The sequence below is a fragment of the Prinia subflava genome, chromosome 9 (genome assembly GCF_021018805.1).
Source record: "Prinia subflava isolate CZ2003 ecotype Zambia chromosome 9, Cam_Psub_1.2, whole genome shotgun sequence".
In the NCBI taxonomy this organism is placed as follows: Eukaryota; Metazoa; Chordata; class Aves; order Passeriformes; family Cisticolidae; genus Prinia; species Prinia subflava.
This window is the reverse complement of record NC_086255.1, coordinates 7149602-7174673: the sequence shown is the minus strand read 5'-3', so window position 1 is coordinate 7174673 and position 25072 is coordinate 7149602. Positions and strand designations below refer to the sequence as shown.

Genomic DNA, 25072 nt, shown 5'->3' with positions numbered 1-25072 from the left:
AAACTACAGCCTTTCATCAGCCATTTCCCATGTCTCCAGGTGGAACTGGGTACTGGAGGGTGCAGTTTGATATTTAGCAACTTGCAGTCCTTAGCTCTGTTTCAGAGCCCTTACCTTCATGCTTGTTTCTAGCTCTCTACTCAGGATTCAGTTCTACCTTCCAACAATACCATTGAAGCTGCAGCAGACACAAGTGCACTGCCTGGGTTTTTCTTCACAAAACTTGGCATCCTGCATGTTAGGCAATCATGGAAGTTATGCCAGTTTTCACTACAGTTTTATCATTTATCTTCTATCAAACTGGCTTTGTGCCTAAAGTGAGCATGGATTATTTGCATAGAAGGTGATGCCCCTGCCCTGGGTGACTCAAACCTCACCCAGACTTCAGAGAGCCACCCAATGTGCAATCCAACACATCCAGTGTGTTTTCCATGACTGTTAACCCACAGGCACTTTCCTACTTGGTTCTGTCTGCTGTGTGTTGGACATAATTACTCTTCCATTTCTGCTTGCATGGTGGCTCAATTTCAAGAAAAAAGGATGAAACTTGTTCCTTTTTAGGTAGACTATGAGTCCCCACTGTTCTGCTGTTGGTCACTGTGTGCCCTATTAAAAACTTTGTCCCCACGTTTCTTCTCAGCTCTTGTCCACAGAGACTTCTCCAGACTGAACAACCACAACTCTCACAGGAGAGCTGCTCCTTGTCTCTGGTAATTTTGGTGGCCCTTCTCTGGACCCACTCTAACAGCTCCATGTCCTTCCTGTGCTGAAGAAAAATAATTTCATTTTTTCCCTGCGTATCGTGAGAGGCAGTTCCTGGTTTTCCTCTAATTGTGTGAGTGCTTACAGGCAGACTGGATCACTTCAGTGTGAGTAACTCAAATTTTCAAATAAACCATGAGGTTGAGTTCTAGGGTGTGGATTCCATTCACTGCCTTTAGCAAAGCAGAGGTAGAAATGTTGTATAAGGTGTTAATTTTGGTAATAATATGAAGAATTGTCTTTTCACCACAGGAAAAACAACAAAATATTAGAATTTGAAAAATGAGTGGGCTCTGTCAGGATTTATAGCCCAATGGTATGATTATTTAATGGTACTGAAGAAACCTTCTCCTTGGACAATTCCTTCTGAAAATCAGAAGATTATGAATGGTATACTGCAATAAACTGAATGCTGCAGTAAAGCAGAAGTTAAAAAGGTAGTTAGACTGCAATGAAATTGGGAAGAGCAGTGAGTTTTTATCAGGGCTATCTCCTTTAAAAAATCAGCAGTATTTGTGATATGTGATCATGTCCAGATATAAATGTTGTGTACTTTCCAAATCTGTTAGATCTTCCTATAAGAAAGACTGTAAAACATTATTGTTCATTAGTGTGAAGCAGTAAAGTTTTTAACAGATACGTAAGAAATAAAATATTCCCTTTTTTCATCTTTGGTATATATTAAACTTATTAGAATTTTATTTAAAGGAGAATTTTGTCTGAGTGCCATTCCTTGTATTATATCCTTGGCAAAATGACCTTTTTCTTATCTTTATTATCCAGCTTTCAGTAAGAGACTGGAAAGTTGATAGAGGTACTTGCTGTCAGCTTCTTGTCTCAACTGTTTAGGACTTTAAAAATGATGTACAAATATTGAACCAGCCGGAGTTAAAAAACAGTTATTCTTTTCTACAAAAACCTTATTCATTATTGAAAGAAAAGTCACTGGCCTGTTGGAAAAGCAGGTAAGCAATTTATTTTATATTGAGAAAAATTTCAAGTTGTAGAAATCAGAAGGAGTAAAATATACCCTGTTTAAATGTCATTTTATGTGCAGAAAAGAGCATTATCCAATGACTCACAAACATAATTTATGTTTTGCAACAGCAAGCTCACAAGTGCAGGACAATCTTTAAGATCACCACTAAATATACCAAGAGCCACTGACATGACTTTGGCAATGAGATCCAGTGAGATCATTTCCCTCTGGGCGTATGGATGCTGTAAAATGTGTCTTTCTTGGTCATTTATTTTTCATGAAGGAAATTTTGAAATTACATATATATATGTAAGAAAATATTACCACTTTCTTATAAATTAAGTCAGACAAACATAAAAAATAATCTCCAAAGCCAACTGTCGTGCACATCTCTGTATTTTCAGGCATTGATCATGCATGTTATTTGAATTCCATTCTCCCATCACTCACTTGTTAAGCTCCAGGTAGAATGCAGCACAATATAGATCTGCCAGTGTGCCATTAAAAGGGAAGTAGTGAAATACTCTTACTTACTCTGATGGTTTATTGAGGAATAGTGGCTATGTGTGTATGGTTAAATACAGAGTAAGTGCAGAAATAAGCTTTTTTAAGTTGAAAAAGTGTTTTATTTTTCTCATTTCCTGCTGTAATTAAATGTAGAAGAAGTGTTACAATCTGAATATTTAATTTTCTTTTTCTCCAGGATAGTTAGAGCATTTCCTTTTATTCTAGTAGGACGCTTTCATGGACAATATTCATTGAAATGACTGCAATGTGCAGCTTTTTTTGATCCAGCAACAGTTTATAACCAGTTTGCAACTACATTGCAAAATAGATAGCTAAATGCCTGTCTCATTAGTGACTTTTAATTCTGTGAAGGTGTAATAGCTCAAGGTGAAAAGGAAGTAAGAGAATTGAAAGGAGTACTGAGACAGTGTAGGTACACATGCACTACATTCAGCCATTGGCATCCACGACTGGAAATGGCAGAAATCCAGGCCATTAGTGTGTGATGTCATGCTTTGGGTTTCTTTTTTTTTACACATACATTTGGGCTTGAATTTATGTGAGAGGTCAAAGTCAGAGAAGCTCGTGTAGGTTTTCATATAAAGGACAGGAGGGTTTGTGAAGGTCTGCCGACCAGCTAATATTTCAGTAACATTATTGACCTCATCCAAAAAACTTATATATCTTGTAATACTTGGAAATGACTTTTTTTTCCCTCCTCTTGCATAGTTCTACTATGCAAGAGGAGGGAAAAAAAATTGGTAAAGGTTTGATTGCAGACTTCAGGCAGTGTTTTAGGTATGCTGTCTTAGCCACTGGGTACCTTGAGGATAAGGTCTAAAACGTTGAATTTATATTCTTTAGAAAGCCGGAAAGAAAAGGATACAACAGAAAGCAAAGGGGAGAGCTGATGTTTTTGCAGCAATCTCTGTAATAGCTCTTGCTGCTGAGGTGTGCTCTATTACTCTGTTTTAGACAGTTTTTCAAAGACTTCAAATGTCCAAGTGTATCATAGAACTGAAGCTGCCATTAAGAGGTGAAAGTAGTGCAATCAACTCATTACGTGGGGCAACAATTTTAAATCAGCTGGGAAAGTCAGAAAGCATTATTCAGAAGTGCTTCAGGAGAAAGCATTATTCAGAAGTGGTTAATGAGAGCTGGGACTGAAGGAGAAATTCAAAGGCTCTTCTCTTCAGTGATATAATTGATCATTGCTTGGCACATCTGTGTAATTGGAGGGTCTTGCATGTGCTTCCCCCTGCTCACCTGTCTTGTCCATCTTTAACTAACCAGCTTCTCTCTAGTGGGCAGAACTTCTCCAAGCACCATTCTGTTCTAACATTATGATCATTAGGTTTGTTACAAGGTGAGCACTTCTGACAGACAAATGCAGCTGTTTGTGAGCTGAGTATTTACAGAGATCATCTTCTCATCAGCTGTTTTAGAGAGTTCACATTAATAGGACCAAGGAACTGATCCTTGTTAGGAGAGCTCATGTTAAGCTGAAATTCAATATTTTCACTTACTGAATTTGAATTACGCAGTAAATCTAATCTGTAGAAAATAGCATTCATCATGCACAATAGAATCATGGATAATTTAGGTTGGAATGAACCTTCTGTAGTCATACATCAATCAAAGAGACTGGAGATGAGCCAAACCCTTGAGCAAAGTCTGAGCTCTAGTTTAGCAGTATCCTTCTAATCAACATTTCTTCATTTCAACTCTTCCAAGAGATAAACCATATTCAATGACAATCTTTGTGATATGTTAACTTGTAGTTGTAAATAATGCAATGCATGTCCTAATCTTTCAAGCTTGTTCATGTGTGGTCTCGTATTTTGGAGTAAGATTCAGAACAAACAATTTCATAGTCAGTTACTCTACGACGGAATTTTCAAACAGAACTACTTGTGTGGTTGTTGTAGCTGTTTTTTGGGAGAAAACCCTTGAGTATGTGATATAAAACAGCTTCTGAAATTGGAGGAGTGGCTGTCTTGGAAAATGAATCCACAGTGTTGTATACAAATACTTGAACCTACAGAGAAACTGTCCTCTGTCTATGACCTGATGTTCCTAATGCAGATACTGATCTACTTCTATGGATATTTTAATCCACAATGAGTGTGACAATGAAGTTATTAAGTGTTGGTACCCTGTTCCATAGCTGGAAATGTCAGTTGAGACAGAGCATTAATAATTATGAGGTACATGGTGAATCTTTTAAAATTTGTATTCAGAAATTCCCTGTCACTAATTTAATGCAATCATAAGCAACTTGAAGTCAATGTGACACAAGAAATGATACTCAAATGTCTTATCTCTAATGAATGACAGTAATTAGCCATATTTCAAGGAAAAGATAATATATCACAGATAAGGAAGTTCATATTTCATAAAGTGCCCATTATCAGAGACGTAGGGCCAAATGAACTCTTATGTTACACTCCTATATAAGCTCTTCTGTCACAGAATATAATATTAAAATGATCATTCTAAAGTAAGTTTTAAGATGGAGAAAATTTTTGAAATTGATGCTTTAGTGAACAGTCAACAGAACTATTTATTTTTATAAGGATTAATGCAATACTTACGGGAATTAAAGAAAGACAGTTTGGTTCACCTCTGGTCATTTCCACAGTGACTCAAACAATGCCAGTTTTGTCTTTTCAAAGAGGCTAAAAATAAAAGAATTGTTTCCAAATATCTAAAAGTCCTTTTGCTGCTTATAAAGCCTAGCATGCATCACTGACCCTGTGATACGGATGCCTTGGAAATGATCTATGGAAAGGGAATGAGGCTTCCCACAGTGAGTGGAGATCTAGGTCCTTCTCTTCCATGTTACAGTGGTCTGAGGTTCAGTAGGATGTAGCTGATTGATACCAGAATTTAAATCATCCCAATTTCTAAAACTGGGAGTATCAGGTGAATAAAAATGTTTCAATTTACCCACCATAAGCAAAAGGGTGGAAAGTTGTGAAATGGTGACCAATGGAGTGGGTAAAAGCTGTGACTTAATTCAAATCCCACCTGCTGCAGTAACACAGAGACAACCCTTGGAAAGGGGCAGAAAGGGAACCTCAGTGTAGCTGCCCTTTGTGCAAAGTGTTCCTGTATGACCACAAAATGTGTGTAAGATGGGAGGGTGAGAAAAGTGGTGCATGTTGGAGGGGATGGATCCCAAGAAGGCTGTGGAGCAGCTTTTGTTCAGTGCCGGGAGCCTGCACACAGGTGAGGTGTAACATGGGTGAAGTCTGTGGCTGCAGAGGGCTTGAAAAAAGCTTGAAAAAGGTGGACACAAACCAGGTTGTGCTGCTTTGTGCAGAACTGAGGCATCCTCAGCCTGAAAACACACAGTGAAGGCTCATTCATAGGAAAAACCATACTGCAACCCTCTTTAATTTCTTATGTGAAAATGTAACTCTCAGTTTACGATTTTGTGTTCAAACTCTGGATTAAAAAGCAGAATTGGTGTGTACCTGGCTATGTTCAAGAGCATCCTACTGAAAACAGTCAGTCTATGATTTCTGCTTGTGATGCTTTAAAAATTGTTTGCTAGGAATCTCACACTGAAGTGGAATAAAGGGGGAAGAATATCAATACTTCTAGCATTCTGAAATCTCTTGAAGTTCATATGACTTTGTTACTGACTCTGAGGAGGAAAGTCAACTTTTTTTGAAGTTTTTTCAATCTGTTTGCATAAAAATGATCTGTAGAGTCTTCTGTAGAAATAAAGGTTTCTTATAAACATTAATGCATGAAATTTAGTTTCCTCATAAATTGCAATAGTGTTTAAACAGGCATTGTATTAGAAAAGACGTAACTTTTCTTCAGCAGTACTTGAAATGGAGTCATGGGTATTTCTACAGGTGACAGATTCAGATTCAGAGTAGCAATTTGGAAGGAATAAAAGATATTCTGTGGAGTGGAACAAATATTCCTGTTGTATGAGTTCTATCTGAAGCATCCCATTGATGTGTTTGCATGTTCAGAGAAAATTAACACCGTTACAGTTTGTGTTTCCTTCCTTCCTTCTAATGTGCAGCTGAGCTATCACTGTTCTAAGGGTGTGGCTTCAAAAGTGTTTGAAATGCTTGCAACGCTCCAGATTGTCTGAAGTGTCATAATTAACAAAGTGAGGTTATTCCAGTATTATCTAAGACTAATTTTTATAAACTGAGAAGTGTCTGTGGGGTATGGAGTCAGGCTCCCTGAAGTGTGAATGTGCATTTGCTGATTGATAGCTTTGCATAATTTAAGTAGTAAAATCTGTACAATGCAGATGAGAACCTTTGAGGGAAGCAAATATTGTGGTATTTCAGTAGCCTTGTAGCTATTTAAAACCTTCCATAGTAAATGATGTTTATTTCATGTTTAGGTTTAGAAATGCTTCTTGTGTATTAGTAGATATCTATTCCACTTTAGACACAGAAAAACTGACAGAAAAATTGGAAGACAGCCCAGGTTGGTTTTTTTTTTTCCTCCTTATTCAGTGACCTACTCATAAGTGACAGTATTTATATTGGTCCTTTCCATCTAGATAAGGCTTTCAGCATAAGAGAGGCAATAAAATATAACCCAGTAATTACCTCAGCTTTTCCTAAAAATACAAGGCTTAACTAGAACTCATTCAGAAATATGTTGTCAGTTTAAAAACACAAAGTATTTGGATAAATTTCTCCCAGAAGATTTTGCTATTGTGCTGCCTATTGCAGTAGTAATCCATTTTTAGATGCCTGACTCAGAACTGAATCCAGAGCCATGTGTGGAGCAGAGCCAACAGGGAATACTGAAAAGGGATGCCTCTTCAAAAGTACCCAAAACACGGCAGAAAGCTGATTCTGTCTAATCAGGATTTACATCTAAAAATGATCTCCTGGAGTTGTGCTCATGCTTCTGCTCTCAAAAAAGAGAGAGAGGGCTGCTGCACTTCTGCTTTGTGCAGGAGTCCAGTGCCTCAGACAGAGGAAAAGAGGAGAGGGGTGTTCCAAGCCATTGTCAGCCAGCAGTGAGAGAATCATTTCTGTGACCTGAATGTGAGACTGTAGGGTGCTCTTGTCATTTTCTGCCATGACTGTGACTCCGCTATTGTAGAGAAAAGGGTTCTTGAACTCAACAAATTTAGTGGGAAAAGGACCTGTGACCTCAGCTGCTGTCCTGGGAGACAGAAGATGGGGATGGCTTTTATAATCTCTGCACTGAGTGATGTCCAAGCCTTTAATCCAGTTAGACTGAAGTAATGTGTAGTTCATGAATTGCCCTTCAACTCAAAATCAAAAACTTTGTCTCTCTCTAAAAGTATAATAAAAATAGATTCCAAAAACCTGTACTTTGACCGGGTCTAATTAATCCTGAGTTTTTCATTGTTCCATAGGAAACTTCAGCAGAAGAGTGTTTACTTTTGTTTTCCTGCATGTACTTCTGCAAGAGATAAACACTGAAGTCATTAACTCTGTTTAGACTGCAGTAAATTCTGAATGTGTGAGAGTTTCTTTGTGTACCAGTAGGATTTTGTTTGGTTTTGGACTTAGGTATCAGGAAAGTAACAGTTGTTTGCTTTTTGGTTTTTGTTGTTGTTAGGGTGGTTTTGTTTGTTTTGTTTGTGTGTTTTATGGTTTTTTTTTTTGTGGGGAGGGGAAGAAGGGTAGAGGGACAGGCGCCAGAGTTGTCTCAGTTCTATACATCTTCAGTCAGATTTTAGATGTGGATCTATTCTTCCAGTGGTTGATACTTTTCACCTGTTTTTTATGGTCTGTTTAAAATCACGCCTTAACTTGGGCTGTGATAAATTTAAGAGCCACTTGAAGTTGTCTTGCCTTGATCCATTAAGAGTCTCAGAGCTTTTATTGGTACTTGCAGATTTTGATTTAATAGTCTTTTAAAAGTTGTTCAGTAAAGCCAATAGAGTTCTTGACACTTCAGAGCATATTTCCAGAACACAGTTTGTTCTGGAGCTCTTCTCTGAATACCCTTCAGTTCTCCATTTTCTGTCTCCTCTGTGTGGACTGTACTGGTACCAAAGGATGAAATCTGAGAGTTGTTCACAAACAGGTGTGGTTTTAATGCTTCATTCTTGGTAAGGTTCTGATCAAAAATGATCATAATTTTACAAATGCTGTGTAAGAGCATCCCTGCAGTGCTGCTGTTTCCCAGTTCCCCCTTTAGAATGAATGCATTAGGTAGGGCCTTGCTTTCAGGTTATTGTGATGCATTCATCTTCCTTAACGTTGTCTTGTACATAGTGTCCATCAATGGTAAATAACAATTTCATACAGATCAGTGTTATTTATAATCTGAAAGCTTTATTAGAAAGACTTTATTCCCATGTAATGATTAAAGTAATGTGTTGTATGTGCTCAAGTATCAGTTGTTATAGGATGGCAATAGAAAAACTAGCTGTTACTTCATCACAAATAGAATTTGTTATAACCTGCCCATATTTTGATGTATGCTCCTGCTTGGATCAGTCAGTTCTGATGCTGAACTGAAAGTAAGATCCACTCACAGGTTTCCAGTCATGTACGTGCCTTGCATCCTTGAATACCTTTTTTGTTCAGTTGTAATTGCAAAATTTTGTAGTTTAATTTTGTAGCAGTTTACCTAATGAAGTATGAACATACTTCTTTACAGAAAATTTCTTCAGAACAGTTTCAAAACTGAAGCATTGAGTAGTTTTTACTAAGTTCCCCACATACCGAGGGGGTGGGGAGTACATTTTAAATCTAATAAACAATTATCTTGATTTACTGAATATAGATAATTTTTAACCTCTTTTGGGTGTTTATAATAAATTTATAAACTCTTAACTGAGCCTCCTGCTAGAAGGAAAATGTCAAATGCTATATTTCCCCCTGCCTTTCAGCTATCAAACTCTTGGTGACAGGTGGGAATAACCATTTGATTCATGTCAGCACAGATTTGTGAGGTGTTAGCTTGGGTAATGATACTAAATTAAATCTCTGATTATCTCCTCATTCGTGCCGCTGTAGCTGTGAATCCAGAAAATCCATTTAATGTTCTTGGGGAGGAAAATATCAGACTTCTGGAAAAGAAGAGTTGTGAGTTGAAGTAAAGTGTCATGTAAAATGTCTGACTTGAAGCTAGAGTTAAAATACTTCCTCCCTTCTGCAGGGGTTTTGAGTGATGTCTGATAAACAGCGGTGCTGGTTATGTGCTGTTCAATTTTTAACTCGGTTGGTCAACATCTGTGCTCAGCCTGCAGCATCTTCCCAGTGGAAGCTCAGTCTGTAGCTCTAGGACAGGCTTAGTCCATGGATTACTTTTTGCTAACAGAAATGATTTATGGAAGCTCCCATAAGGAGAAAAGTCATGCGGCGAGGCACAGACAGCTTTTCATGCTGTAAGAGAGAAGACAGGAAGTAAGAGTCTGACCTATTTTTGAGATGGCATTTCAAAGCTTTAGCTGTTGGACTTTTTATGTTATTAAACTAATTTATGTTGGTAAAGGAAAGTTGAAAGGGCTTTCTAAATATTTTAGTTTATTGCTGCTTGTTTGCAAGTTGATCTTCCTTGAAGCCACAGATTGCAGGAGAGCGTTAATACAGTAGTTATTTTGAAATGTAAAGTGATCTGCCTTGGCTAACAAGTGCACTGCACACTCATGGGAGGTACCTGCAGTAAGGGCATGAAACTGGGAGGAACCTTTACACCCAGGAGTGTTTGGCAGCTGTGAGTACAAGCTGGCTCTGTCAGATACCTGTGGCAGGTGTGCTGCAACATTGATTTGCTTCAATGCTTTGCAAAGTAAAGAAAAAAGGCTGATAGTATATTGATTTGCAGGAATGTATATTTAGTATATATAGGCATGGACTGACATGGTTCCTGGATGTAAAGCTTTATGCAGATTAATAAATTCTAACATTAGTTTGCCATCTCACTTTGTCGTTGTAGTGTAACTGCGTGGTTTTACTCAGGCATTGTAACTGAAGTTCAGTGACTGTTGAAAATCTGGAAGGGGAAAGTCTTTTCATCACAGTATTAAATTGTTTCTAGCTGACAGCTTCCTCAGAGACTTTAAGAAATTAGTGTTTTGCATAATATTTCAAAGGCTCCAAATAGGCTGCTTTTTGCTTGACTTTCCTTGTTTCCAGTTGCCATCAAATACCCTAGAATATTTCAGAGAGAGGATGGAGAAAGCACAGGGTGAGCTAAACCCATCCCGTGGCCCAAACCAGGGGACTTTGGTGTCCTTTCAGTCTGCTGCAAACCTTCCCTGCGTTTTCTTCTTCAGCATCTGCACATCAAACTGTCCAGATGTGCCCAAGTGTGTTAAGTACTTCCACAGAGTGTTCTGGTGAGTCAGCCAGAAGCACCAGAGAACACTGCATCCATCCCAGTGTGATTAAAAGCACAGACTCCAGTCTAATACTGCAGCAGTAGGCAGGCATTTGTAATGAAACATGCTGCCTGTGGGAAGAATAGGGGTGTCTGGATGGTAAATAAAATTGCTAAATATTTTCCAAGTAGTCAATGGCAAAATTGAGTTACAGTCGGCTTTAAATTATTTACAGAAGAATTTAAATTTGCAAACTTATTACAGCAAGCTGCTGCTTTTAACAACACTCAAGTTCTTGAAAATTCAATGCTAAAATGAGTTATTACAAGTGAGTTAGCTGTCTGAAATTAAATTAGGTGATAAACAATCCATTTCTCTGTGGTAAATTGGCATTCATGACAACTAGTTCTAGTATGCACCTGAACCCATTATTCTTGGCACTTCATAAAGTTGCAATTGATAGCAATTTGTATTGACAGACTCTTATTGAATATAATTCTCAACAGAAACTAGCTAATCAATTAATTATTCCTAGTGTTACTCAAGTTTGTTTTTATGTTGCTTCATCATTCAGGAAATTAACTGTTAACATTGTTTACAATTAATATAACTTAAACACTTTAGTTTTCATTGGCTGAATTAGCAAGCTTAGACTAATTAAGTAAGCATTAAAGCTTTCTGAATTACTAGCAAAACTGAAAATTATGCGTGCTAAATTGAAAAACACACAACAAAAACTGATTCTATAATACATATCATTATGCAGGATTTAAAACCGGAATATTTAGCCTTGCATTTCCTCTTGAAGGCTGCTTGGCTGCATGTGAAAAGTCCTAGCCTCTTCTGAAGAGACTGGAGGGAGTAATCATCAGCAATATTATGATGAAAAGCACCATCAAATCATGTTCTTCTAAGGCTATCTAATAACTGTTTGCATCTTCCCTCACATTTAAATAATGCTTCCTTGGAATTCAATACTGAAAGGAGCAAATCCATCCCACTGCCAGAGGATGATGGACAGGGGCTGTAAGAGTGGGAATGTGCAGGGAATGCCAGGATCCACCAGCCTGGAGCAGCCCTGGAGTCAGAGGGGCTTCCCTGGAGAGCGAGGCTCTGCTCGCCTCCTCTGGCTGCAGCTACAGAACCCACCTCAGCTCCTTGGATTTGTGTTGACAGCTACTTAATTACATAATACTAAACCCTTAAATTCTGTTAGATGAACTCTTGTCTTATTAAACATCAGTCCTGGCCCAGAGCCCTACTTTGCCCATGTAAACACAGCACTCCTCTTGTAATTTAGGAGAACGGCCCTGGCCACCTTTATAAGAGTAAAAACCTTTCTTTCACAGAAAGAAGTAGAACTTGCTGCTTCTGAGAGAGCTCTAGGTTTAAAAACTAATATTAGTCTTGTCTAGGTGGCAATCAGGAGGGCTATATGTTTTATTTAGGTCCATTAGTAACATTTGTGTATGGTTCTGTTTACCTCTGGTTTTCTTCAGCAGTTTGTACTGAGGGTCCTGGTTTTGAAAGCTTTTTCAAATATTCTGATGATGGACGATGTGTGGTGGGTACCTCTTTACTTGGCCACTGAATAACTGAATACAGTGCAAGAATTTTAACAGGGAAATAGGGTCATTTTCATCTTATGAGTCATGGTTTCAGGGAGGTGGAAGGCACACAGAAGTCACCCAAATGCCTGCTTGCTTCTAGTGGAACTGGCTGGAGGAGAAGCTGGAGGGAAACCTGGGCTTTGTATCTGAGCAAGGGGTGCTGTGGCAGCTGAGCTGTCTCGGAAGGAATACCCCAAATGTCTTTTTCTGTGTTGCTTCCTTACCTTAGAATCAATCAGGGATTCTCTCAAAATCAGTCTTATTGTCTCTTAATTACTGTCTACTAGATCGAGCCTGAGAGATGTCAGACACAAGTCTTTGATGTACTAATATAAGGTAGAGGATTTTTTATTTTTCTAGTAGATAATTTAATCTAAATCAGAATCTGACCTGTGAGGATGAAGGAAGCCTAACATGAAATGCTGAAAAATTTCTGGTGCATGCTTTTTTCAAGCCTCTTTTAACACAGGAGGGCTAGGATGTGATAAATCAGTTTAGATACCAAAGAACTTGATTGGGATACTCAATTTTACTATAATAACCTAATCTAAAATACTCAGTCCTTTTCAGCTCTTCTATACTCTTTCAAAATTGCTCCTAACAGGACAATCTCTAAAAATGGGGCATTTGAGACAAGTTAATGGCACTGTAGCTACTCAGGTTAACCATTACCTAGGAGTGGCATTTGCTGCCTAAGCACAAGGCTGGATGCAGTGAATAGCATCAAAGGTGTTCTCTAGCAACTTGGAGAGACTTGAAAACACAGAGGTATTTACCATTTGAGGAGCTGTGCAGTTAGACAAAACCACAGGTTTAAAATAACCCACAACTGCAATGCAGAAAGAAATGCAAAGTGAAAGAGAGGTTAACCTAGTTTTCAAGTTCCCTTCTGCTTAGATTTTGCATCAACTTAAACTCCAGGAATTAGGACTTACCTTATTCTGACTTAATTTCAGTTTCAACGTCAATTCCTTGATATTTTTATCAATGCTTATTCCACGTAGTTTGTTTAAAGGCAGTCTCATTATACTGATCCCCTCACCTTCCCTCAAATTTTTTTATGCAAATAAATGCTTGCCTTTAAGTTACCAAGTGTGATGGTATAGTGCTGTATTGAAATATGTATCCTGCATAATTTAACTTGGAAGTTTGACTTGTCTTATTGATAAATTAGATTTAAGTGCTCAGTGTGACCATTAGGAATTTCTCTGTAATTATGTGAAAAGAGTAAAAATAGCATGAGGAAAGGAGACAGATTCAGACTTTTTAGTATGTCAAGGGAAATGGAAGTGCTGAAAATAAGATTTCTGTACTAAACCAGAAAGAAAAACAAAAATATTTTTCATTCAATCCATTTCTGTTCTTTGTCAACAACAATCTAATCACTTAGATATTTAACTGAATCTGCTGTTCTTTTTGGAAGGCAGGGGAATGTATCTGAGTATGGATAGACAGAGGTTAACTGGATGGGCTTTTGCTGGGGGTTTTTGCTTGGTTTTGCTTTTTGTTGTTGTTTTTGAAGAACACCACCCCTGCCCTTCTGTTGTTCTTCCAGTAGATCCCCTAACCCAGCTCCAGCCTGTCAAGGACAAGGCACGTCCCTGAGATGTTTTTGGCACATTTTGCCCATCTTTACCTGTTGCCAAGTCTCAATTCCTCTTTGGGAGAGGAAGCAGCAGTATTGGAATATCTTTGCAAGTCTCTTTCATCCTGGCAAAGAGACACAGTTGACTCCATTAGTGATAAACATTAGAACACTGTGTGCCTTTTACTTCAGAAGCTTTTGGCCTTCAAGGTTGCATATTTACTTCAAATCAATTAAGAAAAAATGAAAGAATCAAGAAAAGCCATATTTATTGCATGCAGAGATGATATCATAAGTTATGGTGTCTTTTATTTACTGGGGTATTTGGAATACATGTACAAAGACACAAAGATTGCTGCTATTTATCATTCACTGCAAAATTAGTCTCTGCAAATAAAGCAATTGGGGGAAAGCAACTTGATGGACAGGGAATAATCCAGCTAAAAGTGACTTCTCTTGGGAAAGAAAAAATATTTACTGCCAGCAAAGGTGGTTTTCTGGTTCTTTTTCTTCATTGTGGCTCAAGTTTTGTGATGCACAGCATCACAAATGGCAAACCTACCCCCTGAAATGTTGGCACTGGGAGCAGTCAGACTGGTGACTGGGAGAAGGCATGGAATAAAAATAACATTGAGAGCAGTAGATTATCTTTAAAAAAATATGCAGTCATTGGAAAGTTAGGTCTTCTGCTTTGAATTAAATTAGTGCTTGCAGGGTTACTGACCCCCTACTAAGTGAAAATGTTCCTTCTTCTGTGTGATGTCCCCATTCCTGAGCAGACGTGGCGCTTCAGGATGAAAGGATAGGTGGGTGCCTTAAAGTTTGCAACACCTTCCTTAGTTCCATCACCTTGTTTTATTTCATGTTCTGGTATTTAAGCCAGACTAGAATCTGACTCCAAATTTTCACCTGATTTAAATGAAGAGTGGTTTCCTCCCACTCCAAGAGTGCTATATAAGCACAAACATTTTCAAGCAATAGCATCCTCGAAGTATAGAACTGCTTTCTTCTTCCTTTATGTTGTATTATTTGACCTTTCATTGGCATGCCACTTTAATTAATGGTGCATAATTACATCCCACTGCTGACAAAAAGCTGCAATGTTGTTTGCTTTTGTTAGTCAGGGCCAATTATCTGTAAAGTCACCCTTTTGAATTTTCTACAATCAATCATCACCAGTGTACGTAGGGGAAAAAAAAAAGCTATTCCATCAAAAGGTGGATTTCTCTCACCCCACAGTTGTGTACATAAATACAGCAGTGTCCTTTCTGTCATCTTTTTTTTTTACCTCAAGTAGGTGATGATTGACAAAGATTCACTGGAGTAGGGTATTGAGTCTTCCTAGAGAAACTGTTCTCTCTAAATTTGAAATTTGAAACTGCCACTAGGTGAGTTTCTTCCTTGAATTAAGGTATTTCTGGGAAAAAAAAAATGTGCTGTGTTGCTACAAGAACTTAAAGTTTAGAAGGGACCCCCTGAAGTTCCCAACTTCTCTCTGGGGCATGGAACTGCTGTGACTTTTTGTCCCTCTCTGCATATACCGACTCTCATTTTTGATGGAAACCTAAATTTCTTCTGGATGTCAGGATTTGACTATCTTTAAACTAATACACATCAAGCCTTTTTATTCAAGAAACAATGAGCACTTTCTAGTCCAAAAAGCTTGATGCAAGATAAGGAGAAAATATTCACATAGTTTACTTGTAAACTGCTATTCTTAACAGATCATTTTGACTTACTGAATTGGTTTCATTTACATTCAAATTTTAAAAAAAAACCCAGAATTTTATTGAAGTGGGTAGATAATTGTAACTGTAAGATTGTTGAGATCATTACTAGCTGTACATCTGTATAAGGCTTGGCAGCTTTTCCCCTTTAAAAACAGCATTTCTCTTTATTTGTTTCAGTGTTATCTGTTTAAAGATAAAGAGCTGAAAAGCAAAGGCTCCAGATAAAGAAAAGCTTGGGCTTTAGAAAAGTTGAGCATTGTTAGAAGTGGATGATATGTTAGAAGTGGTCTTTTAAAAATAAGTCTGTATTTTTTGCAGGGCAAAATATAGAATGCCTTAAAGTACAGCTGTAGAAATGTTAGATCTTAATGAAAGTGTTGGAAAGACTTCTACAGTCGCTGCCAGTCAGTCTGTGACCTGCTCAGGTTCTAAGCAGAGCAATGATCACAATTGATCATCTGTCCTTGAAATGAATACAGTAAATTCAGGCGTGGGATGTGATCTAGTGAGGGAATGTGGTACTTTTGTTCTTCTCAAATAAAAGTGAGCAATATCATCTGACTGCAAGGAAGATCTATACCCCTCAGCTGAAGAACACATCAAAGCTTTTTATGGCTAGTACAGTTAATTGGACTATTCTAAAAATCTGTGTATCCATCAACAGGCAAGTCTGTCCTTTAGCAACATAGCAAGTGGTGAAAAGTGTAAGTTTGGGTATCTGATCCTCTGTAAAACATTTGTAGGCTCCTTAACTACTGAAAAAAAAAAACCCTTAATGGAAATTCATTTAAGCAATAGAGCACTGGAGTGTTTAAATTTCTCATCACACGGGAGCAGTAAGAGGACTCCCATTATCAGTCTGCTTGCAAAACTGCTTGTATGCTTTCCTTGATTTCCTCTTCCTGCACCTTTCTAACACTTGGGTGGATGTTGCATGTGCACTTGTGAGTGCAGAGGGCACAAGGGTGTCTGGCAGTTCAGTAGCACAAACTGCAAAAAATAAAAGGTTGTTCTGTGGTGCTGTGACATCTTGTGAAAGAGTTATCAAACCTCTGCTCCCTTAACCTGATATGACAATAGGCAAATGTCCCAATGCTGAAAACGCTGGAGTCAAAGCAGGGCCTTAGAGCAGGTCAATTATTTCAATTATCTGGAATTCATGATGAAAACCAGCAGCAGCCTTCAGGAAATATGCAAGAGTCTGGCAACTGCTTGATCAGTCATGACAGTCACTGCCAAATATCACGTTCCCATCATTTTCCTGCAAAGGGAAAGCTTGGAACAGGTGGAATATTTTAGTTACCTCTGCTCCATCACAGCCCAGTTCTCAGGAGATCCAACAGGCCACCAGTTGCTCCAGTATGACCTCACTGGCAAATATCACACAGCAATAAGTAATCACTTATTACTTATTGATGGGCAGAGGGGAGTGCATGGAGCAGATGGATTGCTTCAATTATTTGGGCCCCTTGATGAATAAGAACTTCAGCTGCCATCAGCAGGTCCTGTGGCAGGCAGGGAGGTAATAACTGCCCTGCTGTGACATAACTTCAGAATCTGGGGTGGTTTAAGGATTTCAACAGCTGTAAAGCTCAGATTTGTCTTAGCACTGGCTTGACCCACAGCCACCTCCAGTTCTGAGGGGGGAACACAGAAAATTGTTTGTGAGTGCTTCCAAGTCCTTCATGGTATTTCACAGTTTGTTTGTACACTGCAGAGAGAACAGTGACCCAGCACCAAGCTTGTTGTTGGCACCTTTTGATTTTATTGTTTTTCGGGAGTTGGCTGGGGAAAACTAAGGACTGTTTAATATCAGTGCCAGGACAGAAACCAACAGCTTAGATCTGGTTATGAATAAATTTAGGAAGGCCTCAGCATCCAAAAAATGATCCTTACTTGTGTGTTGTACTAGGTCCAAGGTCTGATAGGCCTGAAATGTGTTGCAAAAAAATTATTTAAGAGCACACTCTCTCATTTTGCCTTCAGTGTTCCTTCAGCCTGTTCCTAACACAGTCTACTTTAATTTTTTTTTTACCTTTATTTTGATGTTAAAACAAGCATATGATTTTTGGTTTTACAAGAAGATATGTGGCACCTTATATCACTATCCCCTTTCAGCTAAAAGTTTTTTATTGAATCTGGTGCACAGGCATCTAGTTTACACATTAAAAGCTAAAGAACAAATGACACTAAAGAATTAATAAATTAAACAAAGGGAGTTGTTTTCGCAAACCAAATCCCATTTGAGTTTTTTCAGATTCAAAATCTGATATCTGTTTTGGTTGAGCCTTGAAGGCAGAATAGAGAGTCAATAGGAAGCTTCTGTTTGAGCTAATATGACTTGTTAACTTCTTTCAAAAAGTTAATGTTATAAAAGATTTGATTTCCAAACCCTTCAGTGCCTTTAAATTCACCTCAGCACCTTTTCCCTCCCCATCATCTTGCTTTAAGATGATGAGGGGTATTGATTACATTCCATCCAAAGAAAAAGTAATCATCATAAATATCCTTTATCTGACCTATTTCCCATTGCAGGGGAAATGGCTTCTAATTTGAGGTCACAAAATGACTTTTGATAGGAACAAATATCACAAACTGATGCAGAATTTTGTGCCTTTTCTCAATTTCCTACTGGTTGAAATCTGCAAAGTACCAAACACTTGTCACTGCTGGTCCAAAATTGTCTAGAAGTTACTGAGTTACCTTCCTGCCTGCTTTTACGTCTTCAGTGTAATGAGTTTTAATGGCATTCAAGTGGTCACTGCTTGAGTTCAGCTTTCCTTTTTTTACTTCCCTTCCTTTAATATTCTGACCAAACAGTGTTAACTCAGAATAGTTCAAAATCAGGTACAGATTTCAGCTTTTACCCAGTCTGCTCTTCTATTCAGATCAGGTTTGTGTCTGCCCCTGTGAGTCAGAATGCTAATAGTTACACAGCTGCCTGGAAAATACAAGACTTTAAAATATTAGGGTTGAATTATATTTTTTCTCACTTGTGATTCACTTAGCTAAGACAGGAGCATGTTTCATGCTTTTCTTGTAACCATCAAAACTTGAAATTTGCTTTGGAGTGAGGTTTTTTTATGGAAGTCCTTCAGAAACTACAGGTACAGTAGTAATAAAATTATTTCAAGTCTTGTAAAAAAGTAGTGAAAACTGACGGCACTGCTTTTAAGGTGAAGGTTTTGTGGTGTTTGGTTTTGTTTATTTTTTTTAATGTGTTGAAGAATGACTCTCCTCTAGTTAGGTCTTTTCATACTGTTAGAAAAAGGCACAATTGACCCTTTATTCTAGAAACAGTTTGTGACTGAGTCTGGCAGGGTGGTGCGATAGCAGAAGCTCGGTAACATCTGAAAAAGAAGAAATAAAACTGAAGTTACAGTGGCTTTAGGTGAAAGAGGGATAGGAAGAGAAGTGAAGAATAAAAAATAACGAAGCAAAGAACTGGAGGTGACTGTGGGGAATTAGGCTGAAAAGGATCAGGAGATCCCAAATGGGCAGAGAGACTCTGGAGACCAAAGCAGAGATGTGAGTGATGCAGAGAGGAAGGCCAAGACTAAAATCTTAAAGGGTCTCCTGGAATTGAAAAGAAGAGTAGCAGGGAGAGGCTACCTGAAGAGAAAAACAACAGAAGATATTTGGACAGAAGGAAGAATAGAAGAGGTGGAGAGATGACTCTGGGAAAATATTAAAAAAAAAAAGGACAGAAAGGATTGGAAACTTCATATATATATATATATATATATATATATATATATATATATATATATATAACAAAAGAATTTGGAGGAAATGAGCTAGATGATGTGGAATAACAATGGACAGGTTAAAGAATGGTATTTGAAACCAAGATTAGCTGACACCTTTTTTATTTTAGACAATCACAAGTTACAATTGCAGAGGTTTTTGCTTTGTGATCTATGGTATTATCATAGCCCATTAAATAACTGTCTTGTTTCCTCCCAGCGGAAACTTTGCTTCTCCCTACTCCACTAAAGCAATTTAAGTGGATACAGAACCTCCTTGTATTCTAGAGTTTTATATTCAAAGTACTTTGTTCTTGTGTAATATTCGGTAGGATCTTATATCACAATTCTTATCCCCTCAGAAATATTGTCCCAGGAAGGCTAACAGGTAGTCTTTTTAAAGAGCTGTCAGCACAGGGGAAAAATATTGTGTTTATATGTGTGGTTTTCTAGAAAGCCTATTTCACCTTGGGAATGTTTAGCTGGAGAATTGACCAAAACTAAACCTCCAAAAACCAGAGAGAAATGTTTCAATGTGCTGTGGTTTTAATTGAAATATCTCTGCATCCATTTTTCACCTTCGACACAATGCTCTCATACAGTGGTCCTAGAGATAAAGCCATTGAAGGTTGTATTTGAAGGAATGAAGATAGTTTTTATTGGTGTTCTTTTAGGATCGGCCACAAGGACTGAATAATGCTCCCAAAGAAATACGTTTGGATGAAGATGACTGAACATGCAGATCCAAAGGCCTTTTAGGATGTGGTGAACCTTTGGCCTTGGATGAAGAATGTTCTTGGATGAAAGGACTCCAGCTGAAAGACTTTGTCTTTGCCTTTTGCCTTGCAAAGATATGAAAGACAGAGAGGAGCAAAGATTTGCAGCTGAATTCTTGCAGGGTGCAGTTAAGTGGCTGACACTGGCCCGCAGCCAGCCTGCCTCAGTACTGTGGAATGTCATGTGCTTGTACCCCTCACCAGTCTCCTGGGACTTCCCAAAAGCCTCACACACTTTTTTTATATTTTTCTGCTTTCTATTTGCAATTTTTATTAGCAAATTTTAATTATGTATTTTCTGCAATGATATTAGCACCTCTGGGGTTTCTGTATGTCGTGTGTAGCTCTAAAATGCAGAAAATACTTATTTATGCTTGGTTCATCAGATTATACCATGTTTGTACTTGCAATTGAACAGACAGTTAAGGAATAATCTTAGCTTTTCTTCATGGCTAATGCCTTGGCTAAGTTTAGAATGGCAAGAGTTCAGTACTTGAGTCAATGTGCTGACATTCACAACGTGGTCAGCCACGGCTGCCTGGGCATTCAAACAGATTTCCTCCTTGAACCTCTGTGTTAAGTCAATAGAAGGATATCTTTGTACATTTCCTGACTAAATAGTCAATACTTGAAACTTGATTATACATTTAATTATTTCACCTCTTGAAGTGTCCTTATTTTCACTTTATGATAAATTGCAGCTCTGTTAGACCAGTTATGTTTAATATCTTAGAATGACTTGAACCACAGTGTTTGCTAAGGTTGACCTTCAAAGTGTGTCTGTATAAAGAGACATTGCCTAACCATGCTGGTTACCTAAGTAATTCTGCTGAAGTGTAAAAAAACAATTACTCCATACAGGGAAATACTCAACCAAAGGTAAAGGGCTCATTTTGCCTTTGTCTCTCCTTGAATCAATCCATGTGGAGAGAGGTTTAGTGATTTTCACTGTCCTGGGCAGTTATGTAATTGTCCTGTTGTCATACCAAACCCATATCACAGTTCCTTTTGTGCCATCTGGGCTTACTTAGTAGATCTGCAAGAATTTTCAGTATCTCTGTTCTAAATGTGACCCCAAGCCCATGCAGTCACCACAATTCTCAAAGAACAGACCTGAAAAGAAAAACTTTCATCAAAAAATGCATCCTCCTCCAGGGTAGCTTAGGTAAGCCTAGACTTGCCAGACAGGGACATAATAATTCTAAATATGCTCTGCCACTTAGAGTTTTTCTTCATCATCTATTTTTTCCTTCTCCCCTCTACCTGGTCTAGCTTTTCTAGAAGCTGTTTTTAGCCAAGGAGACTTTTCCATATGATGATATGGACAATTGCCTCTTAACACCCCTTGGCTTTTGACCAGAAGAACTGGGACACAACAGCCTGTCTTCAACTGGTGGCTTTGCTTGCTTTTCTCCTTGTGTCTCCCTTGTCTCTCCCTCTCCCCTTCTTATCTGGCCTTAACTGTTCATACAAATTGTGCATGGCTACTGGAAATGTCAGTCACTGCAGCTTCTCTTTGCTGGGCTGATTAAGACAAATCCTGCTGAGGTTTATATGTGTGTATTTGTGTGTGCAAATTGTCAACCTAAGCTGCTACCAACTTGTAAAAATGCATTGAGACTACTGGAATGTGTGTATACATAAAGAAAGCTAGAATGTGAGATATCTAGGTGCTAGAGTCAAACTCCATTGTTTATCATTGGTTATTCATGTACTGATGCTGTTTTGTTACTGACCAAATAAAAGAAACCCTGACCAATGCTTTGCTATTTGGTAGTGTGTGTGGCAAAGATACCCAGGGCATTTCTCAAACAGAAGACAAAATACCAGAAGATAGGTCTGGCTTGACCAAAGCAAGGTGTTTTTATAGTGATCATGCCCAAAACCAAGTCAGTCAGGATTAACTTGACATATATGTGAACTTAACTTCTCCTCTCCATTGCCCACCATTAAAATCGTGCAGTATTTCTGATTTTGAAAATCTCTTCCATGTTAGATAATATTTTTGTGTGGCTCTGCAGCTTTTCCTAAGACTGGGGCTTCCTCTGTTTCTGGGCCAGCAGGGGAGTATTTGCTGGTTTTGTAGAGCTATTTTCTGTGTGGTTTTAGTGAACACTTCACTGAGGCTCCTGAAGCAGAGAAGTTTGGTCAGGTATGTGGCTTTCAGTCCAGCTTAGAGCTTTGTTCCTCTGATGCTGGAGCTACCATGCTCTTTTAAAGATAAGTTGCTGCTCCCAAGAGGTGAATAACAGTCAGAATTAGACCACAAGATGTTTCCTTTTTCATGTGTTTTCCAGATATTCCTCATATCCACCTTTTTCCTCATTTCCACCTTGTTTTAAGCATCAGTACTACTGTTGTGTTGGCAAAATGGTGTTGTGTGTTCATCTCCCTGGTCACTTTGTGTACCTTCATCTCACTTGGATGGAAATTCTCATGCTTATTTTTACTGCTACTCTACATAATTCACAGCACTGTAAATCCATGACATAATTCTGAAGGAACATTAGAAATATAATTCCTGTATAATCTTGCATGTGAAGGTTTCCCCTTGTATTTCCCATTTGGTGGATGTGCTAAGAAGTTCTTTATTTCAATCAGCTCTGATAGGTCTATCTTCACATAGAAGGAACATGGGAGAAAGGTCTTGTATTAGATCCTTTTTGGGGTTTTTTTGTGTGGGGAACAGGTACCTAGAGAATCTCCCTTTTGATTTCCTTTAAATCTGAACTTCTGTGCTTGACTCTTGGGTAGGAGATGATGTAAGATGAGACTTACTCATCTATTGTCCAAAAGCATTGAGCCAGCCTTGAACAAATTTATATGGGGGCTTTCTTTTTGCTCCTGTTTTGTTCTGTTTGCTTTTGTTTCTCAAAGAAAAGCCTAAGAGGTGACATATCTACTCCACACAGAGTGGATGCTTGGTATTGGGGATTCATTTATCATGGAGACAAAACATAACAAGATCCCGAGGCTGAGCCTGAAAGTCAGAGAATTTGATCAGGAAAGATGATGCACATTTTCAGAAGCCAAAGTATTTTATTATTGGAATGCATCATTCAGGGAATATGATAGATTTTCCATTAGTGGAAGTCTTTGATCAAAACTGCATATCTTTCTAAAAGAGGAGCTGTCTCAAGAGCAAGCAGCTGAGCTGATGCAGAAATTATTGAATGAGGGAGATTTGCCCTTTTCTTTATGCAGGATGAGTCAGATACGGGTGCCATAATACCACAAGTAGTAGTAGTTATTCTATAAAAGTAAGATTAAACTTTTTCTACAGAAGTGGAACTTGGAAAAAATTATTAAAATAAAGCCTAAAGTGCTCTACTTTATTAAAATAAAGCCTCCTGCTGCTGGCACCAGAGGATGTGTATGACAAATGGCAGAGTTAATTTTAAGGGTAACCTTGTGTGCATGTGATCTCAGTGATGTCTGATGCAGCAGACGGATGCCTTCGTGCAGGCAGAGGGCTTGGAAAAAATTTGCAACAGCTTTTGTCTTCACTGGTCAGAGCTGTGTGTCCACAGGGTGATGTTACTGTGCAATTTCTTCTTCGGTGGCTGAAACAGTTACCCAGAAAGTCTTGGAGAGGCTCTAGGTGCTTTTCGGGCTGAAGGGTTTAACTGTAGGTGTCAGGAGAGGGACACAGCTATCATGACAGCATCGATGTTGTGTGTGTGACACAGTCCCTTACCTGGTGCTGGGCCACTGTGGTTGCCAGTGGTCAGAAGTGCAGCAGGAGACAAAATCCTGGCAGACTGGGAATTAGGGCACCAACCTCTGCTGGCAAGCAGAGATTTTGCTTCTGGAACTATTTTTTTAGGGGAGGCTTATTTGGGGTTTTTTGTTGGTTTTTGTTTTGTTTCAGTATTTGGTGTGGAGGAAGTTGCTCTCCAGGCTTGGGCAGTGCTTTTTCTGAAGTGAGAACTGAGGCCTACAGCTGTGGCACCCATGCTCCAAGAAAAGGCTGAATTCCCTGATTTCAGCTGCATGTGTTCACTGGATTCCCACTAAGTAGAACTCTGCTGTCACATGATGCCTGTTGCCAGATTTAGGCACAGCATCATCTCCACCACTGCTGGATTACAAACGTGTTATAGCCCTGCATGAGCTTAATGCTGGACACAACAACTCCCTTTGGAAATTATGGTTTCAAATGAGCCAAATTACAGAATCGATTTTGCAAACTGAGATGTTTTGTGAATGTTTATGTGCAATCCCAGTCTTCCCGCTGTAGCATTTTATTCTTCATAGTTCTTGTTACTGGACATAGTTAATGAACATATTTTTGTACTACAGAGCCTCCCTCATAAATTAGGCTATTTTCAAACTGTTGTGTTTTTTACAGGTATCTTCATATAATTTCCAGTTGTTTTCCACAGTTTCAGAGATGGTCTTGAGGTGTTTTTCTGCTCTGGGTAGTAATTCTTTTTCATTCCTGGAGGTATGTGATGGGCACTGACCTCCCAGATCTTACTTATCTTGAATTTTTTTTCTGTGCGTTTGTGTGTCTGACCTGTGCAGAGACAACTGAAACTGGAAAAGCTTTGCAGTAATCAACCCTCTTTTGCCTTTCTGGAACAGAAAGCCTTTTTAGGCTTCAGAGATGAAGTTGGTGTATTATAGGTTTTTCCCTTAGCCCTCTCCCATGATTTTGAGCTCATTTAATTAATATCTTTGGTTGATCTTTATAGCAGTGCTGTTACTTACCCCACATCTCTCTTTTATAGCCTATTTTTAGAGAAGAGAGATCAGAGGAATTACCAAGTTATAACTTTGTAATAATCTCTTGTCCTGCTAGATCTCTTTTCCTTCCTGGGGAAGCAGGAACTTGCTTTCACTGTGTGTGTTTTTATTGCAGAAGTCTGTTACTGTAGATGTGGTCACATTATGAACTTTTACAGGTAAATGTCCAATACTCCTCCCCGTGATAGGAGCAGCACTGTGCTTTCATGAGCTGCTGTTGCTGTGTGGTGTGGGAGGAAGGGAGAGGGGGCAAGAGCAGGAGATCTGCAGGGGAGAGTTTTCCTTTGGGAGTTAGGGGAAGGTTTTCCTCATCACATTAACTGGTGTGCTTT

The 25072-nt window shown here is 38.6% G+C and overlaps 1 protein-coding gene across 3 annotated transcripts in view; it reads left to right on the top strand.

Annotated features, from left to right (window-relative positions):
• ATRNL1 (attractin like 1) overlaps window positions 1–25072 on the top strand; it is a 425861-nt gene that overhangs the window by 318712 nt on the left and 82077 nt on the right. The window contains exon 28 of one of the 3 annotated variants that reach the window (XM_063405247.1): window positions 19890–21737. The exons of the other annotated variants lie outside the window; for them this stretch is intronic. Within the exon in view, the coding sequence (XP_063261317.1) occupies window positions 19890–19949 (60 nt within the window). The 3' untranslated portion in view covers window positions 19950–21737. Of the gene's footprint in view, window positions 1–19889; window positions 21738–25072 lie in introns of those variants that run through there. 3 annotated transcript variants of the gene reach the window in all.